General features: G+C 42.7%; 1 protein-coding gene across 6 annotated transcripts in view; it reads right to left on the bottom strand.

Moving 5' to 3' along the window:
* Asph (aspartate beta-hydroxylase) overlaps window positions 1–21,141 on the bottom strand; it is a 225,844-nt gene that overhangs the window by 11,292 nt on the left and 193,411 nt on the right. For all 6 annotated transcript variants that reach the window (XM_052176054.1, XM_052176053.1, XM_052176051.1 and 3 more), the window contains 3 exons: window positions 16,513–16,648; window positions 8,401–8,492; window positions 7,909–8,042 (listed from right to left, as the gene is read on the bottom strand). In XM_052176054.1, the coding sequence (XP_052032014.1) occupies window positions 7,909–8,042; window positions 8,401–8,492; window positions 16,513–16,648 (362 nt within the window). The remainder of the gene's footprint in view (window positions 1–7,908; window positions 8,043–8,400; window positions 8,493–16,512; window positions 16,649–21,141) is intronic.

Genomic DNA, 21,141 nt, shown 5'->3' on the forward strand with positions numbered 1-21,141 from the left:
CCCTTCTGCCACAGCTAGATACAAGGGTAACAACAACTGAAATATATGGAGTTCATGTACCACACAGAACTCTCAGTGCACTGTGAATGCATTTATTTCTATGGATGGCTTTAATACTCAGATTATAAATACATAGGCATTTATTATTCTCATTTTATAGATGAGAAAAGCCGGGTTTAATGAATGTGATGGTTTGAATAAGAGTGGCCCCCATAAACTCAGATATTTGAATGTTTAATCATCAGAGAGCAGAACTATTTGAGAAAGATTAGGAAGTGTGTGGCCTTGTTACAAAATTGTGGCACTGGGGATGGGCTCTGAGGTTTCAAAAGCTCATGCCAGCCTAGTCGCAGTCTCTCAGGTTCACTCTCTCTCTCTCTCTCTCTCTCTCTCTCTCTGTCTGTCTCTCTCTCTGTCTCTCTCTCTCTCCCCCTCCCTCCCTCTGCCCACCCCCCTCTCTGCAAATCAGGGTGTAGCTCTTAGCTACTGCTCCAGTGCCTACCTGCAGCTGCCATATTTTTCATTGCAATGATAATGAACTAACCTCTGAATCTGTAAGCAAAACCCCAATTAGATATTTCTCTCTTATATGAGTTGCCTTAGTCACGGTATCTTTTCACAGCAGCATAAAAATGACTAAAACAAAGAGGGTGCCAAGTTATGTACAGTCATACCAACGAAGAAAGCAAGGCTTTGAACTCGGGTCCTGTTAGTTTAGTGTTTGAGATCTGCTTTTATGAAAACACATAATGCTAAAATCTAAAGACCCTGGGAGAGATGTGTCTCCCCCCCACAGTCACTTCTCAAATCCTATTAGAAAGACTGTGGTTTGTGAAGCTTGTGGAGGCTGACCCCAGCAGCTCCCACATCATTTACTACTACAGAAAAACGATTTCCAACTTCTCAACAATTCTTCCAACAATCAAACGCTTACACAAACCATTTTCTCCACAGGTTCTGCAATTTCCTGTCGCGGGGAGCTGCCCACATGTGTGCATTCTATCTAGCTGAGTGTAGGAAGAACTGTAGATAGAGCCTGTGCTGAACTAACAGGGTCACTCACAGTATACTGGTACCTTTAACTCACCAAGTTGCTTAGATACAAAATGCTATTATTGAAAAGCAAGCAAAGCCCAGGAAAAATATCCTACTGGTTTAAAGTGTTCTTGTATGGCCCCAGAGAGGTGGGCTCTGGTAGCTATCTGAATAAAGTCTCACTGCAATGCGAATGGAACAGAGACGAATTTAGAGGGACAGATCAATGATTCTGGTGGAAAGAAAAGAAAGTGGGTAAAAATATTTAGTTGCAAATGGTTTAAAATTCACAGCTCTCCTAAAATGTAAAATTTTTCTCTTATGTAAAATTCATAAGACTTAATACACCTTCTCAGATACCCACTAAAAACAAAGCAAAATCAAAAAGTCCTATGAATTTGTGGCAGATTAAAAATTATTTTTTCTAATTAACTTTTCTATATAACCTTGGAGCCTTGGGAGATTCAGAAAGACACACCTTATAAAACATACTGATTATTTGTACAGCAATATATTGACCAAGTGAATGGCTACGGGCCTGTTCACCTCTCATTGGTCACTGATGCCAGCGTGTGCTTTCCTGACTAAGGTCAGTGCTGTTTTAGGTTTTAGGCAGTGATGCTGGTCTGCAAGAGAGTTATGAGGTCATAGGCTATAGGCACAGTTCCAGTGTGGTTTGAAATGGCTTCTTAGAAATGTGGGATAATTGCCAAAGCCCAGGCATTGCAGCCACTCCTTAGAGTTGGAACCAATTTCCACTTGCTGGTAGCACACTTATCTACCAGTTCAAGTTTATTTAGCTATGGACCAAAGTTGCTTGTTGACCTAACTTACAGTCCTAAAACAGGGCCTGCTGCAGATGATCTCAGACTTCCTAGCTTCTGTCATTTGAAATTATTACCTTGAAAGTAATAGCCCATCAGTTTCCAACCTGTAGATAGAGACCCTTTTGCCAGGTAGAATGACCCTTTCATAGGGGTCACCTAAGGTGATCAGAAAATACAGATACTTGAATTATGATTTATACACTAGCAAAATTATAGTTATGAGGGAGCAACAAAAGTAATTTTGTAGTTGTGGGTTACTGCAATGAGAGGAACTGCATCAAAGGGTTGTATCATTAAGAAGGCTGAGAGTCACTGAGCTAGAGTTTTCTGGGAAGAACTGTTGAGAAAATGCCTCCATCTGATCACCTAAAAGCAAGTCTACTGGGCAATTTCTTGAAAAATAATTGGTGTGGCTATACAGGGCTGCATTGCCAATCAACTGGCCGAGGGGCTGGTTGCCTATCCAGATACACAATGTGAGCAGATCAAGGACTTCTCCAAGTGCTGGCCTTTGGCTGCTCATTTCCCTCCACGGTTGGCAGTGGTAAGAAGCAGCAGCAAGCAGGAGGAAACAAGAAGAGATGCTACCTCCTTATGCTGCAGGCCTCTGGGATCAGGACTCCTTGCCTTGGGCCTGTTGAGGCTTTTAGGCAGGTTTAGGAACCCAGGATCTCTGAGCTTACTTATAGCTCTGGTTGCAGCCTCTAGGCTGATCTAGTATGTCTCCATTCTTCAGGCCTTGACAGTAGCTAGTGCTATAGCTCTGCCCAAGTCTAGGAAGTACATTCCTTAGCCCTTAACACTGCCAGTGTCATAGCCGGGATCTGAGACCCTTGGCCTTACAGACTTAGTTCTCTGGTGACAAAGGCCTGCATCTGGTCTCCCTCACTGTCATCTCTCTACCCTCTTTTGCTGTCTCTCTATTTCTCTACTTTAGGCACCTTTCTTTTTGCTGCCCTGACTAACTTTGAACTGTCCAAGAGTTTCAGAGACTTAAGATTTGGCTAGCTTGACGTTCCTCAACCTGGCTTGTCCCCAGCAATCATTGCCACTGCCCTGTGTCTGCTGCCTTCTGTCATTTCTAGTAGTGTTACAGCTTAGCATACTTTTGTATTAGGTTACTTTTATAATAGACTTGATGTTACAATACTAGGTGAAGCACAGAGGAGTGTATTCTGGTTAGCTTTATTAACCAAAGAGTCTTGCTTAGGCTTGGACCAATCGCACCCTTGCCTCTGAGCACTAGTCAGTGCTGTCTCACTGCTACACAGCCAGGGAAGAGCTCCCCTCAGTGATCTGAATGCATATGTTTGAAGGGACACCGAGAATTCATTTAAGCTTGAAATAGCAAATTCTAGTACAAAGTTTAGCTCTCAGGGGCTGAGTTAATCGGCTGTGATCAGCACTTAGTTTGTGAGGGTATCTAGATAGTGTTGCAGACAGATGGTGCTGGTCACAGTACTCCCTGCTGGTTGTATGACAGCCCTTCTGCTGAAGACAGTCATGGCAGGACAACTGTCCAATAAATGTCATGTAGGGAGTCACATGATCCATCTTTGCTTATTTATAGGTAAGTGGGCACTAGAAGTACTTACAGTAACAGCTTAGTGAATGTATTATTAATATTGATAGTAACTTTAACAGATTTTCGCAGTGCTTTGCCAGTGCTTAATGTTTGCTCAGTGGCACAGGAAGAAGCATGCTGCTCCCCACAACGTGTCTCATCAAGGCTGTGAGGTTGGGCCTAGGAATACAGTTCAAGCCTCAATAACTAGGACTGAGCCTACTTCTGACTATCTTTGTAATACAAAACCCCACATCTGCTGGAAAGTTATTCTGAAATAGAGATCTACACAGATATCAAATGTATGTTTTTGAAACGATTTCAGCCCCAAACAGTATTAGGGTCTCTAAGTCAAACAGTGTCAGTGTGAAAGAACAGACAAGAAGATAGAGGAAGCAGGAAGTGAAGGTAGAGGCGGAGCTTGGAGTTAAGTATCTACTAGCCAAGGAACACCAAGGCTAAGAAGCAGCCCCAGAATGATAAGAGAGGTATAAATGGTCTCTTGGAGCCCCGCCCCCCAAGGAGCCAGTCCTTCAAACACCTGGATATCATGCTCTGGCAGAATGAACTTCTGTTGTCTTATATCATCTAGCACATGGCTATTTATAAATTCCCAAAGAAACTAGTACAAATAGGCAGTTTGCTTTTATACTTTCGTCTTCTGAGTTGTAACACAGGGATTTTAATAAGCCTAATTACCTGGGATTACTGTTAAGAATGATGTTGTATCTAATGTGCTTAGAACTGGCTGTGCTGCAGCTGTGTCACTGGTATTAATAACATAATGGTGGCAGCATTGAGAAGCATCTGGATAATACCTCTGAGTAACAGGATCAAAGACAATCTTTCATGTCGTTTTTCTCTGTGTCTTATAAATTATTTCCAAGGGACACATAATCTCATCTTGCAATCAGAAGGCATTTGTAAATGTGAAATGGTATTTTAAGGTATAGAGGCTACATATCTTGCAAGCTCACTGTCAAAGCAAAAAACAACAACAACAACAAAACAACAACAACAACAAAAAAAACGTTGTGTTCTGTGTTGTGATGGAGTATTTCAAGGACTTGCACCCTGGCAGGAATCCCATGGTTCTAGGGAAGCAGAAATCTGATTATCAAGATCTGAGAGCTAGAGCAAACATACTGCCATGGGTAACCTACTCTTTCTGCAGGCCAGGTGTCGGGCTCTGAAAAAATTACTGCCTGGCACCTGGCACAAGGAAGCCTGACTTCTTTCCTGGTGTGCTTGTTTTGACACTTGGTCCTTGTACAATGCATCACAGAATGAAGCTTCCAGATTTTTTTTTGAAAGCCTTTGTATTCAGTTTCCTTGGTATATGTACTTTAAGCAGTACATAGAACTTAGCTAAATCCACCCATTGCTCTTATGGAAAAGCACTATTCTGTTAATTAAATACTAAACCCATTCTGAACACCACTGAGTTAAGGATTAAGGATGAGAATTCACCCCTGACAGCAGAGATGGAGAAGGACTGTTGACAGGCAGCCATGGTGAGAAGCAATACTCTCCGTGCCTGGTAATCAGCAAATGGACAGTGAGCACTTTTTAAAAAATTACTGTGAATTTGCAAAATAGACCACCTGCAAATTACTGTTGTTAGTAGCTCTTTAGTGTCACATGAACTAGAGTGTATTTTAGCTCAGCAGACCTGATAGTCTGCACGTTAATATCCTATTGAGAGTCCTCTAGGTAAGCTGTGTGACCTCTGTTTGGTGAGAACCATTAATCTAGGGATGGTATAAAATTCATGGAGGGGATAGGAGTGGCACGCATTAAGTGTGGCCATGAGAGACTGGAGTATCTGATTCAAAAGAACAACCAATGGGCAGTTCCAGGTAAGGTAACTGGTGCTTTGAATATGCTTGGCCCAAGGGAAGTGGCACAATTAGGAGGTGTGGCCTTGTTGGAATAGGTGTGGCCTTGTTCAAGGAAGTATGTCACTGTGTAGGTGGCCTTTGAGGTCTCCTAGTGCCCAAGCTCCACCCAGTGTGGAAGAGACCCTCCGCCTAGATGTCTTTGGGTCAAGAGGTAGAACTCTCAGCTCTTCCAGAACCATGTTTCCCACCATGATGATAATGGACTGAACCTCTGAGACTGTAAGCCAGCCCTAATGAAATGTTTTCTGTTATAAGAGTTACTGTGGTCATGGTGTCTCTTCACAGCAATAAAATCCTAACCAAGACCATCACCTAATATTCTGAGCTCTCAGAGACTTTGTGGTTACACCTCTGGTTCTACTCGCTCACTCTCCTGCTCGCCTGCCCGCTTGCCCACCAACCTGTCTGTCTGTCGGCCATGACCGTCCTTCTGGTTGAGCTTTCTTCTTCATCCTTAGGTCTCTAAAGTCAAGGGTCAGTTCCACACTTTCCTGCCTATGCCTAAGGCGATGGTTAATTAATTTGGTTATAAGTAGCTAGGAAGGAGGGAAGGAAGGAAGAGAGGGAGGGAGAGAGAGGGAGAAAAGAGGGCATAAGAGACAAAATGTGCATGGGAATGGTTGGAAGCCACCAGACAAGTTCTACATACTGTCTGATATTCAGGAAGGAGACCTGGACGATTCTATCCACCTTCTTGTGCTGTCACCCATCGCTGCTTCCCATAACATGCTCTCTCTCCATAACTGTCATATCCCAGTTATCAGTCAAGCTGTCCTCCAGAGCTCCTGCCAAGCTCGACTCAAATCTAGCTCCATTTTCAACTTCATCCTAGTTCTAGCCAGCTTGTTGTTGGCTCTTCTCTGTTCCAATAGCAGTGTAAAGAAAATAGGTACAAACACCAAATTCACTTTCCTTTCCATTAACTTGTCTCATGTATTTCCAATTGTCAATGTGTCCAGGCACCAGTATCTTCCTGCTGAAGACAGAACGTGGAGAGCCATCTTGAACTTCTTCGGTTACTATACTCTGAGGATTTTCAAGACCACCCTGTCATATCTCCTGCTTCTTTATTTTCCATTTCTTTTCAGCTCCCAGTTTGTACTCTTTTTCACTTTGGAACATTTCACTGTATCAGTTACGGTGGGTACTCTCATATCTTCCCTTTAGACAATAGGCCCTGACTATGAACTGAGCCCATAAGTTTGGTGTCAGGACTTCCTATGAACTGGCCTTAGTCATACTCTCCCCTACCTTCCTCTTCATGTGCTCTCTAATCTCGGCTGATGGACTACAAAGTGCTTCTCAGATTTGGCATCTTTATTTTTATAGATGTTTCAGAATGTTTTCCTCTCAGCTTTCAATACCCATGATCCTCTTGTATAAAAACAAATAAGCAAACAAACTGTAAGAACAAAACAAAGCACTACCCAAGATTCCCAAACCTTAGGGGCAAGTGACCCAGTTGTTACCTTTGACCTGTGCTCCACTTGGGCTCATGTAGTACCAGTCCTCTTACAATCTTCCTGATCATGTATGTCTGGGAGAGGAGAGCCCCATGTGGTCCACCATTGTGTGTCCCATAACATTTGACCTGCGATCCATTCTGTCCCCTCTCATAGACAATAAGGGCTGTAGAAGATAACTTTTGGGATTTCTCATCTCTAGGAGCTCCCATTTCAGCATGATCAGCAGGCTAACAGACATTAACAGCAATGATAGATGGCTGGAAGAACCACTCAGACGCACACCAGAGCACATAGCTCAAGATGGCAAACGGCAGGTCTTCTTTTTATGAACTGAAATTGGATCCTAGTGACTGGTATACTTTGAATAGATAAAGGGACTATCTAGATAACTCCCCCAAAAGCCCAGAGCCTGTGAGGCTTGTTCAGTGTGTCTTGAGCATATGTGCCTTGTTCATAAGAGGGTGAATCAGCTGCTGTGATTAGAAGAGGAGAAAGCATGACATGAGTCCTAACAATTACCATGGCCTTGTTGATGTCAGGAGGAGGATCAAGTGCTTCTTAGGATTGTTCACTTTACTATTATTATACAACCTTGAAGAGTCTGTATTGTTGCCACATTTTACAAGCAGGAAGCAGAGATTTAAGGAGATTAGGTGACTAGTCAAAGTCACACAGTAGTAGTCGCTCACAGAACCATATTGTTGCCTCTAGAGAAAAATGCAAATGCCTACTGGGGGATGTTTTCAAGGAGAAAGACTTCCTAAACATATGCATAACTCAAGCTGTGGAACCTTAAGCGCAATGCAGAATGTGGGGAGTTTAAGGCAAGTGAATTGACTCTGAATGCAAGGCTGTCCACCTAGAAGAAACAAGGCAGCTGGGCAGGCAGATGAGTGCTCTGGGGATAAATGACAGACCTGCCCTGACTGTGAATGACATCTCTGCTCCCAGGAAGCACAAAGAAGGTCACACACTAAAGTCTGGAAGCAAATGGCTTCATTCCTGTATACTGCAGCTACCAAGAAAGGGACATGATCCCATCAACCACAGACTTTCTGGAAGGGACATCTGTTGTTGAGTGATAGGTAAAAAAGAAAGTGACAAAGGAAACATACCTGGTCTCATTGGCACACCGGATCTTGCAACCTTCCTTGGGAATCACCAACCCTAGATGCATTCGGAGCCTGCAGTTTGTGGGTCCTGTGTGTGGCCACACATGAGTTCCAGGGTGCATGATGGAATATTTGATCTGTATAGAAAGTATGACACCTAATCATCCATTTAGCACAGTGTGGAGAAGCAGCAGAATCAGTATCAATTCATATGAGAGTCGTTGTAACCCTTGGCACTTATATCCATATCCTATTTCTTTGTGAAGGAGCCAAAAAACAAGCACTCTTGTTTCCCACAAAGTGACATAATACTCAACATTTTCAACCTTCAAATTTTGACATCAACCACATGAAATTATGTTTCATTAAAAAGTGAATGGGGAAAGAGGCATCCATTGTGCCAAGGGAAATAATTGTGATTTTTGTAAAGGTCAGTTCTGCCTCTTTCCTGACCACAAGCTGTCTTCTTCCCATCTCTGAAAACACCCTTGGTACCTGTCCTCTTCTGCATCCTGTTGTCTCGGAAAACTTTTCTAGTAAAGTACAGGTCTTAGGCGCTCCTTTACAGGCGTTCTCATTTTTCCTTCCTAAAATAAAACATGAGAAAATGATTGAGAGAAGCAAATCACATTTGTCAGGGTGCGTCTGTGGTCTCAGCTATTCTGGAAGTTAACTAGGAGGATTACTTGAGTCTAGGAGTTCAAGACCAACCTGATCACATAATGAGACCCTACTGAAACACACACACACACACACACACACACACACACACATGAACACACACAACCACACTTCAGTAAGACTTTATCTCATCTCATTTGAGCCACATGCACTCGTATCACCTTTGCCGGTGGAACCTGAAAGCCAAGAGGACAGTTAAAGGCCAATAGCATTATAAGGCCCTTATTTGTGTAAAAGTGAGAGAGTTGAGTCTATAATTCAGATTATAAGAGGACAGATCAGCCATTTCTGGTTTTAGAGATGGACAAGGGACACAAAATGTGGGTTAAAATGGTGGCTCATATCTGGCCAGGACTTGGGCCACTGGGTAAGGTGGACACTGGAAGTTTGCTTGCACCCCATGCTGCCATCAGGCTGTGGGAAGTCACAGGATCCCACTCCGGGGTTGGGAAAGTACAGACCCGGATCCCCGGGCAACCTCCAGAAGCCCTGGGCCTCAAGGAGGCTGAGGATGTCAGGTTCTAGCTCTTGGACTCTACAGATGCTGCTGGATGTGGCAGAAGAGCTGATAATGGAGTGGGGGTTCATGGGCTAGGTCTAGCCTGGAGCTGAAGAGAAAGGGCAGGAGAAGAGCTCAGGCCAGATCCCATGAGGACAAGAGTCCTTGGCTTGCTTGGGTGGATGGCTTGGCTTGGTGGAAGCCATGGTTTGGGAGCACTGACTGGGAGCACTGACTGTGGGAGATTAGACCGCAGCTCTGTAGAAGACTGCTCTATTGCTCCAGCACAGTGGATGCCCATGAGAAGAGGAAGACCATGGTTTTAAAGCATTTATTGTTGGTGGAGAGCTGTGATGAGTGAAACTGTACCCCCACTTTCTCAGGGCAGGCCTGAGGTTAGTAGAGGCAGGGAAAGGCAGAGAAAATGGGAAAGTAGAGAAATAGAGGCCAGCCATGACCATGTGGGAGGGGGGAAGAGGGAGGAGAGCCCATGAGGGCAAGAGAGAAGCAAGCAGAAAGCAGGAGTAAGAGAGGAAGGAGGGGCAAGCAGCCCCTTTTATAGTAGGCCAGGCCTACCTGGCTGTTGCCAGGTAACTGTAGGGGTGGAGTCCAGACAGAATAACAGGGGCTTGGGGTGTTGTCCTATGTGAATGATGGCCACAGAATTATGGAGAGCTGAGGCCTTGTATCAGGAGCCTAGTGCCTGGGAGCATGGCAAATGGCCTTCTGCCCATTCCAAAATTATCTTCTGGGTCTTGGAGTTTAAATCTAGCTCAACCAGAACACAGGCTGCCTTTCATGGTCCCACACCAAAAGCCATGGGCAGATACTAGAATCTGAAGCCTGTTGAAGGCTAATGGCTTGGTTTTAGCAAGTGAAACACACTGAAACCATCTGAGCCATTCCTTCAAGTCGCTAATTTGTGTCAAATTGTTATACTACACACTGGAAATTAATACAGCCTCTAAGAAAGGAGAATACTTTATACTCTAGGCCTAACTGGAAATGCATTTCTAAGAGATAGCAAAACATGTTGAGTTGGAATTTAGAGTATTTTTCAATATATTAAGAATCTTTATGTGTTGCTAAAATGACATTTAATTGAAGAACAGCAGGATCTTTAAGCAAAAAAAAAGTTTTTTATGAGTAATTGTATCAAGAAAAGATTATGAGACTTCATCTTCAGCATCTTGGATCATGTAAAATTTCTCCACTCTTTCTGGGAAGATGTACTCAATGTATACAGCATCACTGGCTTTCATGGAGGAGGAAAACAATAAGATTTTGTTTTGTTTTGTTTTTGAAAGAAAGAAAATTTTGTTTTCCTATTCAAAATTCCTATAAAAGAAATTACATCTAAAGATGATCTGGACTTTAATGCTAATGTACACTAAGATAGTCTTACGCTGAGAACAAAATGAGTTCTAAGAAAGGACAGAGAAAAAGGAGGGAGGTGATTGGAGAATGGGTGGAGAAAAGAAGGTTTATGGGACATATGTGGAGGGGCGATCTGGGAAAGGGGAAATCATTTGGAATGTAAACAAAGAATATAGAAAAGAAAAATATTAAAAAAAAAAAGAAAAAAGAAAAGAAATAAAATACAACACCGTGACTTCTGCCTCAGTCAAATGGACCTCCAAACTTAGGAAGCAGGTTCTACAATTTTATGAGCTCTTTTCAGATGAACTTTTTGCTTCATAATCAGGCACACTGCTATGTGCTCTTTACAGTTAGTAATATCGTGTCTCCGTGAGCCAAACAATTTACGCCAGCGTGAAAGAATAACATACAATGTATAAATCATCATAATGGACGTTTTAGCCCTGCTTTTCCAGGGCATCTATGAGCAAGGTTTTGGGAGGGCTGGCAGGGGACTCTGCCACTCAAGCTGAAGCTGGGTAAAGCCTGGTAGCTTGAAGCCACCAGAGCAGCCACCCATTGGTAAGACCTAAGCTTGTACAACACCTGATTTGTCAGTTGTGCCACGACTACCAAATCGATCCTATCACCAGGCCTTCCTCTGGTGAGGTCTGGGTTTTAACCTCTAGGTACATAAAAAGTGAGGATCCCTAATCTACACATCCACAACCTGAAACTAACTGAGCTTTCTGGGTATAGTGTTTAAATGACCTCAGGTCTAGACCACACTTTGATCATGAATACTCAACTGGCAAAGTCTGTGCCCTTTTTCCCAGGTCAGAAAAACTTGGAAACCTGAACTATTTCTGGTCTCAAGCATCAGGGATACAGCTTGTATATCTCATGTAGTCATTAAGTACAGGTTCTCTCCCAGGAGAAGGTTGTGCAGTGGTGGTTCAACATCCATGGCTTGCAACCCATTAAGTATCCACATGTGATTGGAAGGTCTCACTAAACAAAATTTCTGTATTGCTCACTATGGTTAGATGTTTAGAGTGACATATGACATTCACTGTACCCAGGAAGGAAGCTACTCAGGTCTTACTATACACAGGACAAACTGCCACACAGAGGGGTACCACAGTATATAGGAGAGCAGAGAGTTGCCGATTACAGTGCAGCTGTCATAGATCTGACATCTAGGGTTTTAGATACGCCTTGTGATGGGCAAACCTATGAGGGAATTTTTGTTTAATTAAATCATTTGAAGTGGGAAGGGTCCACTTCTAATCTGGATCTTTGAAGTGGGGAGTAACATCTTCAACCCAGATTTTTTGAGGTGGGGAGACACACCTCTAATCTGGACCAGACTTTTGTTGGAAGCCTATTTAAAGGACTTGGAAGGAGGCAGTTTCTCTCTTTACCTTCTTGCTCTTGCCCTCACTATCAAGTCCATTCCTTCACTGAAATTATAGTCTACTGCTTCAGGATTCCGCTTACACTGAAGACCAGCTGAGACCTCCAGCCTCGTAAAATGAACTACTATTGCATTCTTGGATCTTTTCATAGGCAGTCATTGTTGGATTAGCTGGACTATGGCCTGTAAATCATTCTAATAAATCCCTCCCTTCTCTCTCTCTCTCTCTCTCTTCATTCTATATGTTCTTTTATTCTAGAGAATCCTGACTAATCTAGACCTCAGCACTGCCTCTTTGTTGTCCTTTACTAATGAGTTCCCATTACACAGTAACACTGCAGAATCATTGGCATATGCTCAATACTCTCCTTGCCAGTATTCACTGGCAGTGGGAACTACTCCATACTCAATACAACTACTTCCATTACTCTTTTCAAGGAGATTCAGAGAGAATACATCCAGGACTATAAACAAGGACCATGATTTCCAAATCCTATGCTTCAAAGAACACATCCTCATTTTATTACATAACAGGTTACAAGACAGAAAGCATTCAGTTAAGTTTGTAATTGAATAAGGAATGCCTAGCATTAGTAACATCATGCATTTGTTTGTGTTTTTATTAGTTGTCACTAAAGTTAATTCTCAGCAAGCAGCAAACTTGGCTTCTTTGGGAAAATGTCTCAGGCAAGAGATCTAACAGTCAACACAGATATAAAAGAATAATGCACCACTTGCATTTGACTTTATCAGGTATGTTCATGGAGCTAGAGACCTGGGTATATTCATCTTAATATTTAAGACAACAGAGAAGAGAAATTTCATTTTGCATGATGACTCTGATCAATGACAGTGGCTGCCCAGCACAGCAGGGTAAACTGAGCTTGTTGTTTCCAAGCCTTATGCATTAAAATACAGTTTCCAAGCACATCATATCCTGGGCCACACACAGATCGCAGAGAAGGACTTAAAGCTTTAGTCATCCTGAAATGATGGAGGATTGTTAGCACCATTTCTCCTAGGCTCAAGAATAAAGATGTGTCATAATGGTTCCTTTGTACTTTAGTCATGGTTGGCAATAACTGTTTAATTTGTGAGCAAGGCACATGTTTAACAGTAATCACAGTAATTTGTTAGAGTTCTGGCAAGCAAGGACAGGGGCTTGTACAATCCAGTGCTCTAACCCTAACCCAGGTCCCTAGAACTGCAGGTAGCTATTTATGAGCTTATAAAAAAAGGATATTTATCAGTTCTATCATGCTTCAATGCTAAACAGTTGATTATTCTTATATTTTTGGTTTTGAGTCTAGCCTCTAACTGCTGAGCCACATCACCATTTGGACAAAGTGGTAGCCTATAGAATGGGGAAAGAGTTTAACCAACTACACATCTGGTAGAGAGCTAATATATATTTTATAAATATACAAAGAACTCTATAGGGAATTAGTATCAATAAAACAATCCAATTATAAAATAAGGTACATATCTAAAGGGAGAATTCTCAACAGAGAAATCTCAAATGGCTGAGAAACACTTAAATGTTCAGCATCCTTAGCCATCTGGGAAATGTAAATCAAAACTACTTTGGGATTCCATCTAACTGCTGTCAAATGACTACAATCAACAAAGGAAGTGACAGCTCATGCTGGAGAGGATGTGAAGTAAAGGGAACACTCATGCATTGCTGGTGGGAGTTTAGACTTATACAGCCACTATGGAAGTCAGGGTGGCAGTCCCACAGAACGATGGAAATCAATCTACTTCAAGATCCAGCTATACCACTCTTGGACATATACACAAAGTATCCTACCACAGAGATACTTGCTCAACCATGTTCATTTCAGATCTATTCATAAGAGCCAGAAATGAGACACAACCTATAAGCCTCTCAACTGAAGAGTGGATGAAGACAATATGGTACATTTACACAAAGGAGAATTACCTGGCTGTTAAAAAATGATCTCATGAAATCTGCAGGTAAATTGATGGAAAAACAAACAAAACAAAACAAAAAGAAACCAAAACACAAATGCATCCTGAGTGAGGTATCCCAGACCAAAAAAGATAAAATGTTATTATTTGATTACTGGATTCTAATTGTATATCTGGTGTTAGGTCAATGATTACCAAACTGTAAGCCATACAGACCCACCGAGGGTAGGTATAGCATAAGGGACTAGAGAGAACAGATAGATCGTGTTAAGAAAGAGAAACGGAATAAATACATGCGGATGAGTTGCGAGAGGGTGGATGGAAAGATCAACAGGGGTGTATGGGAGGGAATACATGGAGCAACAGCTAAAACTGAAGAGTATTTGGGAGACAGTATGGAAATATAATACAGTAGAAACCTCCTGAAATATACACAAATAATGGAGATATGGATTCCCAATTGGTCATCTCTTGTCACCAACTGAAGCTTCCTGTAACCATAATTAGGTTACATCTAATAGAGTTACTGGCCAAAGCGTGCCCACAGGGATTTTCAAACAACCCAAGCTGTTAACAAGACTATAGATTACTCTTCAGAAATGGACAGCAAGACCCCATTCCTGAAACAACACCTACACGTGCAGAGATATTGAACTGGTGCCTACATAGAGCTTTTACCCCTACTTCCTAGTATCTTTGGCACAAGAAGGCACTCTCCACATTATGGAAATAAAAATATAAACACCATATCAACCACGAATCCTTTATCTGCAACGATACTGCTTGCAAGATATGCTAGTGTAGTGGTGGCACAAAGCATATGGGAATAACCAACCAATATCTGATTTGACATAAGGCCCACTCTTCAAAATTAAATGCATACTCAAAACTTCCTGGGTGACAAAGAACCTGAGGCCAGATAGCCCAGGGACCTAGAGTAGAATCTAAGTAATGCTGGTCTAAAGAAAAAAAATGCAGTGATGAAATGATTCCTAATGATACTCTGCTATACTCATAAATCAGTGGCCTGTTCAGCCATCTTCAGAAAAGCTTCACTGCACCAGACAGGAACAAGTACAGAGACCCATAGAAAGACTCTGCAGAATGAGAGACCTTGGAATACGCAGCACTAAACGAGATGTCTCCATCAAATCCCTTTTCTCAGAACTCAGGGAACCCCATGGAAGAGAAAGCAGATGGAATGTAAGAGACAGAGTGGATGGTGGAAAGAAAACAAGGCCCTCTAAATCAATGAGAAAAACTTAAATGAACTCACATCTACAGAAGCAGCATGCATGGGGCCAGCATAGGCCTTCACCAGGTCCTCTGTGTTTATACTATGGTTTCCATAATTTAGTGTTTTTTTAGGAGATTTCCGAATGTGCAAATGAGTGAGTCTCTTGATTCTTCTGCCTTCTCTTGGGTGCTTTCTTTTTCTTTTTTAACCCTTGTTGGTTTGTTTTGTTTATCTTCGATGTGATTGTTTCTGTTATCTTATTGTATTTAATTTGTTGTATTTTTTAAAAATGGAGTGAATAAACACCTAGCCACTAGGGTAAAGGCTAACAACTGGACTGTCATTTATACCTGCTGGGAGGGAAATTCAGTTTTTCTCAATAAAATGACACTGGGTCTATCAGCCAGTTCAGGGCAGGGCTCATGTTCAGGAGGAGTTGACCAACCCACAAGAGATTCTGCAGTTTTTATTATTATTGTTATTTGTTTGGTGTGTGTGTGTGTGTGTGCTCTCATGTGATTTTATGTAGTCACAATTTGTTGTTGAAGAAGGGGTGTTATTTTATGTTGTTCTCTTTGTTTCGGAGGTTTTGTTGGTTTGGGGTTTATGTTTGTTTTTTGAGAAGAGACTTAAAGTTGGGTGGGTAGGGAGGAGGGAGCGCCAAAATAATTTAAATTTAAAATTTGTTTTAAATAATAAAAGTATAATAAAAAGAAAAAAGTTGATTATTCAAAAAGGAATAAAAGATCTGGGAAGAGAACCTGGTATTTCATCATTTGCCTAACATATGTGAAGTTCTCCACTTAAATCCTGTAATGCACATACTCTCTTACACACACACACACACACACACACACATATACACACACACACAAATTATTTTGATTCAAAATGGCAATCAAGACATAAATTCAGTCTTTTTAAAAACTGAAGTGAAAAATCACACACAGTATAGATTAAGCATCTGAAGTCACATATCCATCAAACTTAAATGCTTATATTAATAAAGAATATGAAGGCATTTCAACCAAATTGTTTCCTAGAACAACTGAATATCAACCAAAAGAACAACAAGAAGGAACTTGTGAATGAGGAAGTAGAAAACGGTCATAACATAACACAACACCAATAACTTCATCCTCTGCAGTGGCTCCCATCCATGCTGGTGTCATTTTGTCCCCCAGCATAAACTGCACTTTACAACGGGAAGTACAGTTCAGAGACACTCCCACGGAGACAGTGACAGACGTGCTGGGCTCTCCACTTACTCATACACGTAGAGGTACAGTGACTAGTGTACTCTCTAATTGAAAGCACTTACCTATTTATCCACCATATACACATATGTATACAAACAAGCAGATGCATTTGTTTAAAGACAGTGCAGGCAGATCTTATGTCACAGGCAGCTGTCGGTAGAAGGCATCTCACTCATCACCTGGTCGGTGCATGAGGAAGATACTCTAGAAGCCAAGGGCTCACCTTGCTGCCACAGTGTGAACTGACTCCAGTCGCCCTTCTCCCGAAGGTTTTCATCCTCAGGCAGGAAGAGACCCTTGGCTTTATCCATCACCATGAGGCCTTCATCACGGATTAACTTCCAGTTTCTCTCTAAAGACTTCAAAGAAGATTTTAGTTTCACTGAGATGAAAAATATGATGCGAAGAACATCTCATAGTGACTTTCAGTTGCTTTGTTTGTGTAAGAAAGAAAGAAAACTAAACCACTAACCAAAGAGTCTATAGGGATGGGTCCATGGCTCCAGCTACATATGTAGCAGAGGATGGCCTTGTGTGGCATCAATGGGAGGGGAGGCCTTTGGTCCTGTGGAGGACTGATGCTCCAGTGTAGGGGTATGCTAGAGAAGTGAGGCGGGAGTGGGTAGGTGGAGGAGCACCCTCTTAGAGGCAAAGGGGAGGAGGCATAGGGATTTTGTGGAGGGAAGAAAACCCTCCAGGAAAGGGGACATTTGAAATGTAAATAAATAAAACAACCAATAAAGAAACAAACCAAAAACATCTTGACTAAAAGCAAAAAATATATAAGAAAGAATGAAAGAAAATTCTTGCTTTCATTTAGATGCTTATTTTAGTTTCTTTTTAACCTAAAGAAACTCAAGTGTATTGCCAGAAGAGGCTGGGTGAGGGTAGGTAGGGAGGGAGGCAGGGAGGGAGGGAAGGAGGGAGGGAGAAAAGGAGGGAGGGAGGGAGGTATGCAGGGAGAGAGAGAAGGAGAGGGAGGGAGAAAGGGAGGGAGGGAAGGAAGGAGGGAAGGAGGGAGAGAGAAAGGGAGGGAGGGAGGGAAGGAGGGAGAATGGGAGGGAGGGAAGTAGAATGGGAGGGAGGGAGGGAGGGAGAGAGAAAGGGAGGGAGGGAAGAGAAAAGAGGGAAGGAGGGAGAAAGGGAGAGAGGGTGGGAGGGAGAGAGAAAATTCTGATCAGAAGGCAGCTTATTATTGGTTAAGAGTCCTTGCTAGCTCCTCTTACAGAGGACCAGGGTTTGGCTCTGTGAACCCGTAAGGTAGCTCACAACTGTCTTTAACTTCAGTTCCAGGATCCTCCCATGTCCTCTGTGGGCATCAGGCAGATATGTGGTACACATGCGTTCAGGCAGGGAGCATGTACACATAAAGTAAAAATGAAAACATAAACTATGGAAATCTTTCTTGCTATAATTATTTGTACTATGACATGCTTAAAGTTTCTCCCTTTTTCTCACCCCTTCCATTCTTTGTCTGTTTGTCTGTCTGCCTCTCCCTCCCTCTCTTTGCCCCCCTCCGTCGTCTCTCCCTTCTTGCTCCTCCCTCCCCCTCCAATCTGACAAGAACACCCATGTTGCTGATGGCGCAATGACCAAGTTCCACATGACTCCAGCATCCACACTGGGACACAAATCACAGATTTACTTTCAATAGTGTTCCTTACAGTGAGTGACACCATTCCAACAAGATAGAGAGCAGCTAAACTTTCAAAGGTTTTGGGAAACCAGACCCTGGGGCAGGATGCATTACAAAGTTAATAACAAAAGGAAAATGTTTAGAATTCAGTGGAACAAACACACCCTTGACTTATTATTTCTAAGACTCCTTTAGCCTCAGCCGGGGCTTCATGTGGGCAGATTCAGTGACTGATGATGCGGACTGCTCCCCAAGTCTGGAATCATACATATACATGGCCAGTTAAGGTCTTAAAGGCTAGATTTGTCATCCTCGCTTTTAAAACCAGGAGACATGTTTGCATCATATGAAAACAGGGGATCTCTTAAAATACTGCATGGCACGGGATTGTGATTAGAGAATGCTTTGGTAACTCTGTTCCTGTGAAGACCATCATTGCCTTCATTGCAACCAATGTGCTTCCTCTTCCTGTGTGAGGCCTTCCAATCACTGGTCCCCGTTCAACACCATCTAACAACCGTGGGTTCCTATTTACTCATCCCGAGCCGGCAGTTTATAGCCAGTAAGATCAAAAGCACATTTCAATAAAGGGAGGCTCAAAAGTCCCTGCTGTGGGAGGTCCCAGGAGTGAGAGAACTGGATGACTTTGTTAAGGTTTCAAGATTATGAGAAAGAGGGAAAAGTGCACCCCAGGATTTTGCAATTTGCTCATCATTAATGCTTCTAAATTGCCACAGGACTCCGTGTTATTGTAGCTTGGTCAAGTTGCTAGATAAATCTGTTAGACTCTTGTGGGTCTGTCACACAGACAAGGAGAGAATTACCTCTCTAACACGTGAAATTACTTTCCAAATGAGGTTATCACAGCCTTATAAGGGCAAGCTTTTCCCTACCCCCACCCCCCAGCTTTTTAGAAATCCCTTTTATTTCTTTTGAAAGCTGATTTTAAGGGCATAGTTAGGAACAGCTGATCTTTTTGTTACTAAAATAGGGCACAAAGTCCTAGGAGAAAATGTTAAAGTGATTGCATCACTCAATATAATTTAAATTTTCTACTTAAGAACAGGCTGTCTTTTTATATAAAATGTCAGTCCTGCACCCTTCACCCTCAGCCTTTCTGGAAGTGTTGCCAAGGTACTTTTCCATGGTAGTAATAATTTTTCTTCTCTCTTCCCCCCCTCTCTCTCTCCCTTGTGTGCGAGTATGTGTGTGTGTGTGTGTGTGTGTGTGTGTGTGTGTGTAATTAATTAATGACTTTCACTGGTGTAGGGGCACATATGTGTCACTTATGCATTAGAAGGTTAGAAGATGATTGGAAGGAGTCATTTCTCTCCTCCCATGTGGGCCTTGAAAATCAAATTCAAGTCGTAGCTTAGCAGCAAGCTCCTTTATGTGCTGAGCCATGCAACCTACCTGGATTTTGTTTTAAAGCCCTTTGTTCCCTGTATGTGTTAGTTGAACTGGAGGACAGCCGACGCCCAGACATCACAAGTCAGCGCAGAAGGGTCCCAGTGTCAGGGCTAAAGTGCCGTGCGCGTTCCCTGTCTTACTACCATGGCTGATCTTGGTTGTCAACTTTAGTGGACTGCGAGATGCCTGGAAAATTAGTATAGCACAGTCCTAGGGGCATCTGTGTAGATGATTCCAGAGATGTGTGGCAGGAGAGCTGGGGAAGTGAGGAGCGAGGACGCACTCTGAGCATAGGTGGGATCATCCAATCATCTGGGAGCCTGGATGGGACTAGAAGTGACACAGGGAGGAAGCTGGTATATGACAAACCACCCTCTCTCCCTCCCTCCCTTCCTTCCTCCTTCCTTCCCTCCCTCCCTTCCTTCCTCCCTGTCTTTCTTTTTGAAACTAACCCCCCTTTAGTATCTGAGACTTTCTGCTGCCACCACCATCAGAGGAAATCAAACTCCAGCCTTTGAATTTATTTCCCTAGCAATGTGACAAAGGGTTTTCCAGCTTCTAGCACTGGGCAGCAGCTATTGCTTTTCTCAGCCCTCCAGCCTGCAGACAGCCACTTTGAAACTAACCAGGCTCTGGCTGTCTAATAAATCACGCTCTAAGCGTATGCACGCATATTCTTTTGGTTGTGTCTCTTTGTAGACTAAAATGACTAACCAAGAGCTACAGAAATTTCTATTTATGTTCGTAGTAAAACATCAACTTGTTATTTTTTTCTTTTGAGTTCAATTCTCTGTCATAGAAATTAATGCCTGGAAGGATCTCTACTGTTGCTCTAGGGAGTAGCATTTCTCTCCAGGAAAGACAAAATGACTTGGAGTAGTTTTTAAGCCCAGAGCCCACAGGCCTGTGGCCAGCAGAGCTGGCAACAGAGAGCCACTATTCTGTTTCCTCCTCAACCATTCCTAGGCATCCATGGAAAGAAAAGGGGTCACACCTTGGCCCAGAGACTATGCACTGTGGTGTGAGCAGTATCCTGACTGCCCCAGAGCTCTCAGAAATCGGGGTTCTCACAGGCTCCCATGTACAGTAGTTCACACAGGCCTGCTCAGGTATGTGAGGAGAAGGAATGCCCGGTGCACAGACAGCCTGCTCTGCGTCATCCAGGGAAAGCAACTCAAGGATAGCTCCCACCCGTGACAAGTGTCAGAGCTGAGGGAACCACAGGATGACACTGGTAAGCCCACAAAGGGAAACTCAGGAGCACACCCAGCACAGCCTGTAAGTTTCGATGGAAACATCTTTTAACTACATTAATGACTCTCTAAGGTCTCTTCTTTGGGATGATATAATAGGACTTTAGGAAAAACTATGAGAAGGGCCTGGAAATACTTTTTAACTATATGGTTAAAAAAATAAAGTATACAAAATTCAAACTTAATTATAGTGTGTGTGTGTGTGTGTGTGTGTGTGTGTGTGTGTGTGTGCTGAGCTTGTATGGCCCATGGCATTGACTGGGTGGCTTATGAACAACAGAATCTAGTATTTTATTTCTAGCCATTCATGACCCAGATCAAGAATTTGGAAGCTTTGGTGTCTGTCGAAGAACTGTTTCATATTGGTGCGTTTCCCTAATAACTCACAAGCGTTACATGAGGCAAGGCATGAGGCTCACAAGTGCCTAGCTTTATGATCCACTCCTCTCAAAAGTCCCACATGTGAATGCCTTCATCATGGGAGTCAGGGATTCAACACAAGGACATGGCAGGGACACAGCATCCAGACTCCAGGAGAATGTGTCTGTCTGTC

This window comes from Apodemus sylvaticus, chromosome 3, assembly GCF_947179515.1.
Source record: "Apodemus sylvaticus chromosome 3, mApoSyl1.1, whole genome shotgun sequence".
NCBI lineage: Eukaryota > Metazoa > Chordata > Mammalia > Rodentia > Muridae > Apodemus > Apodemus sylvaticus.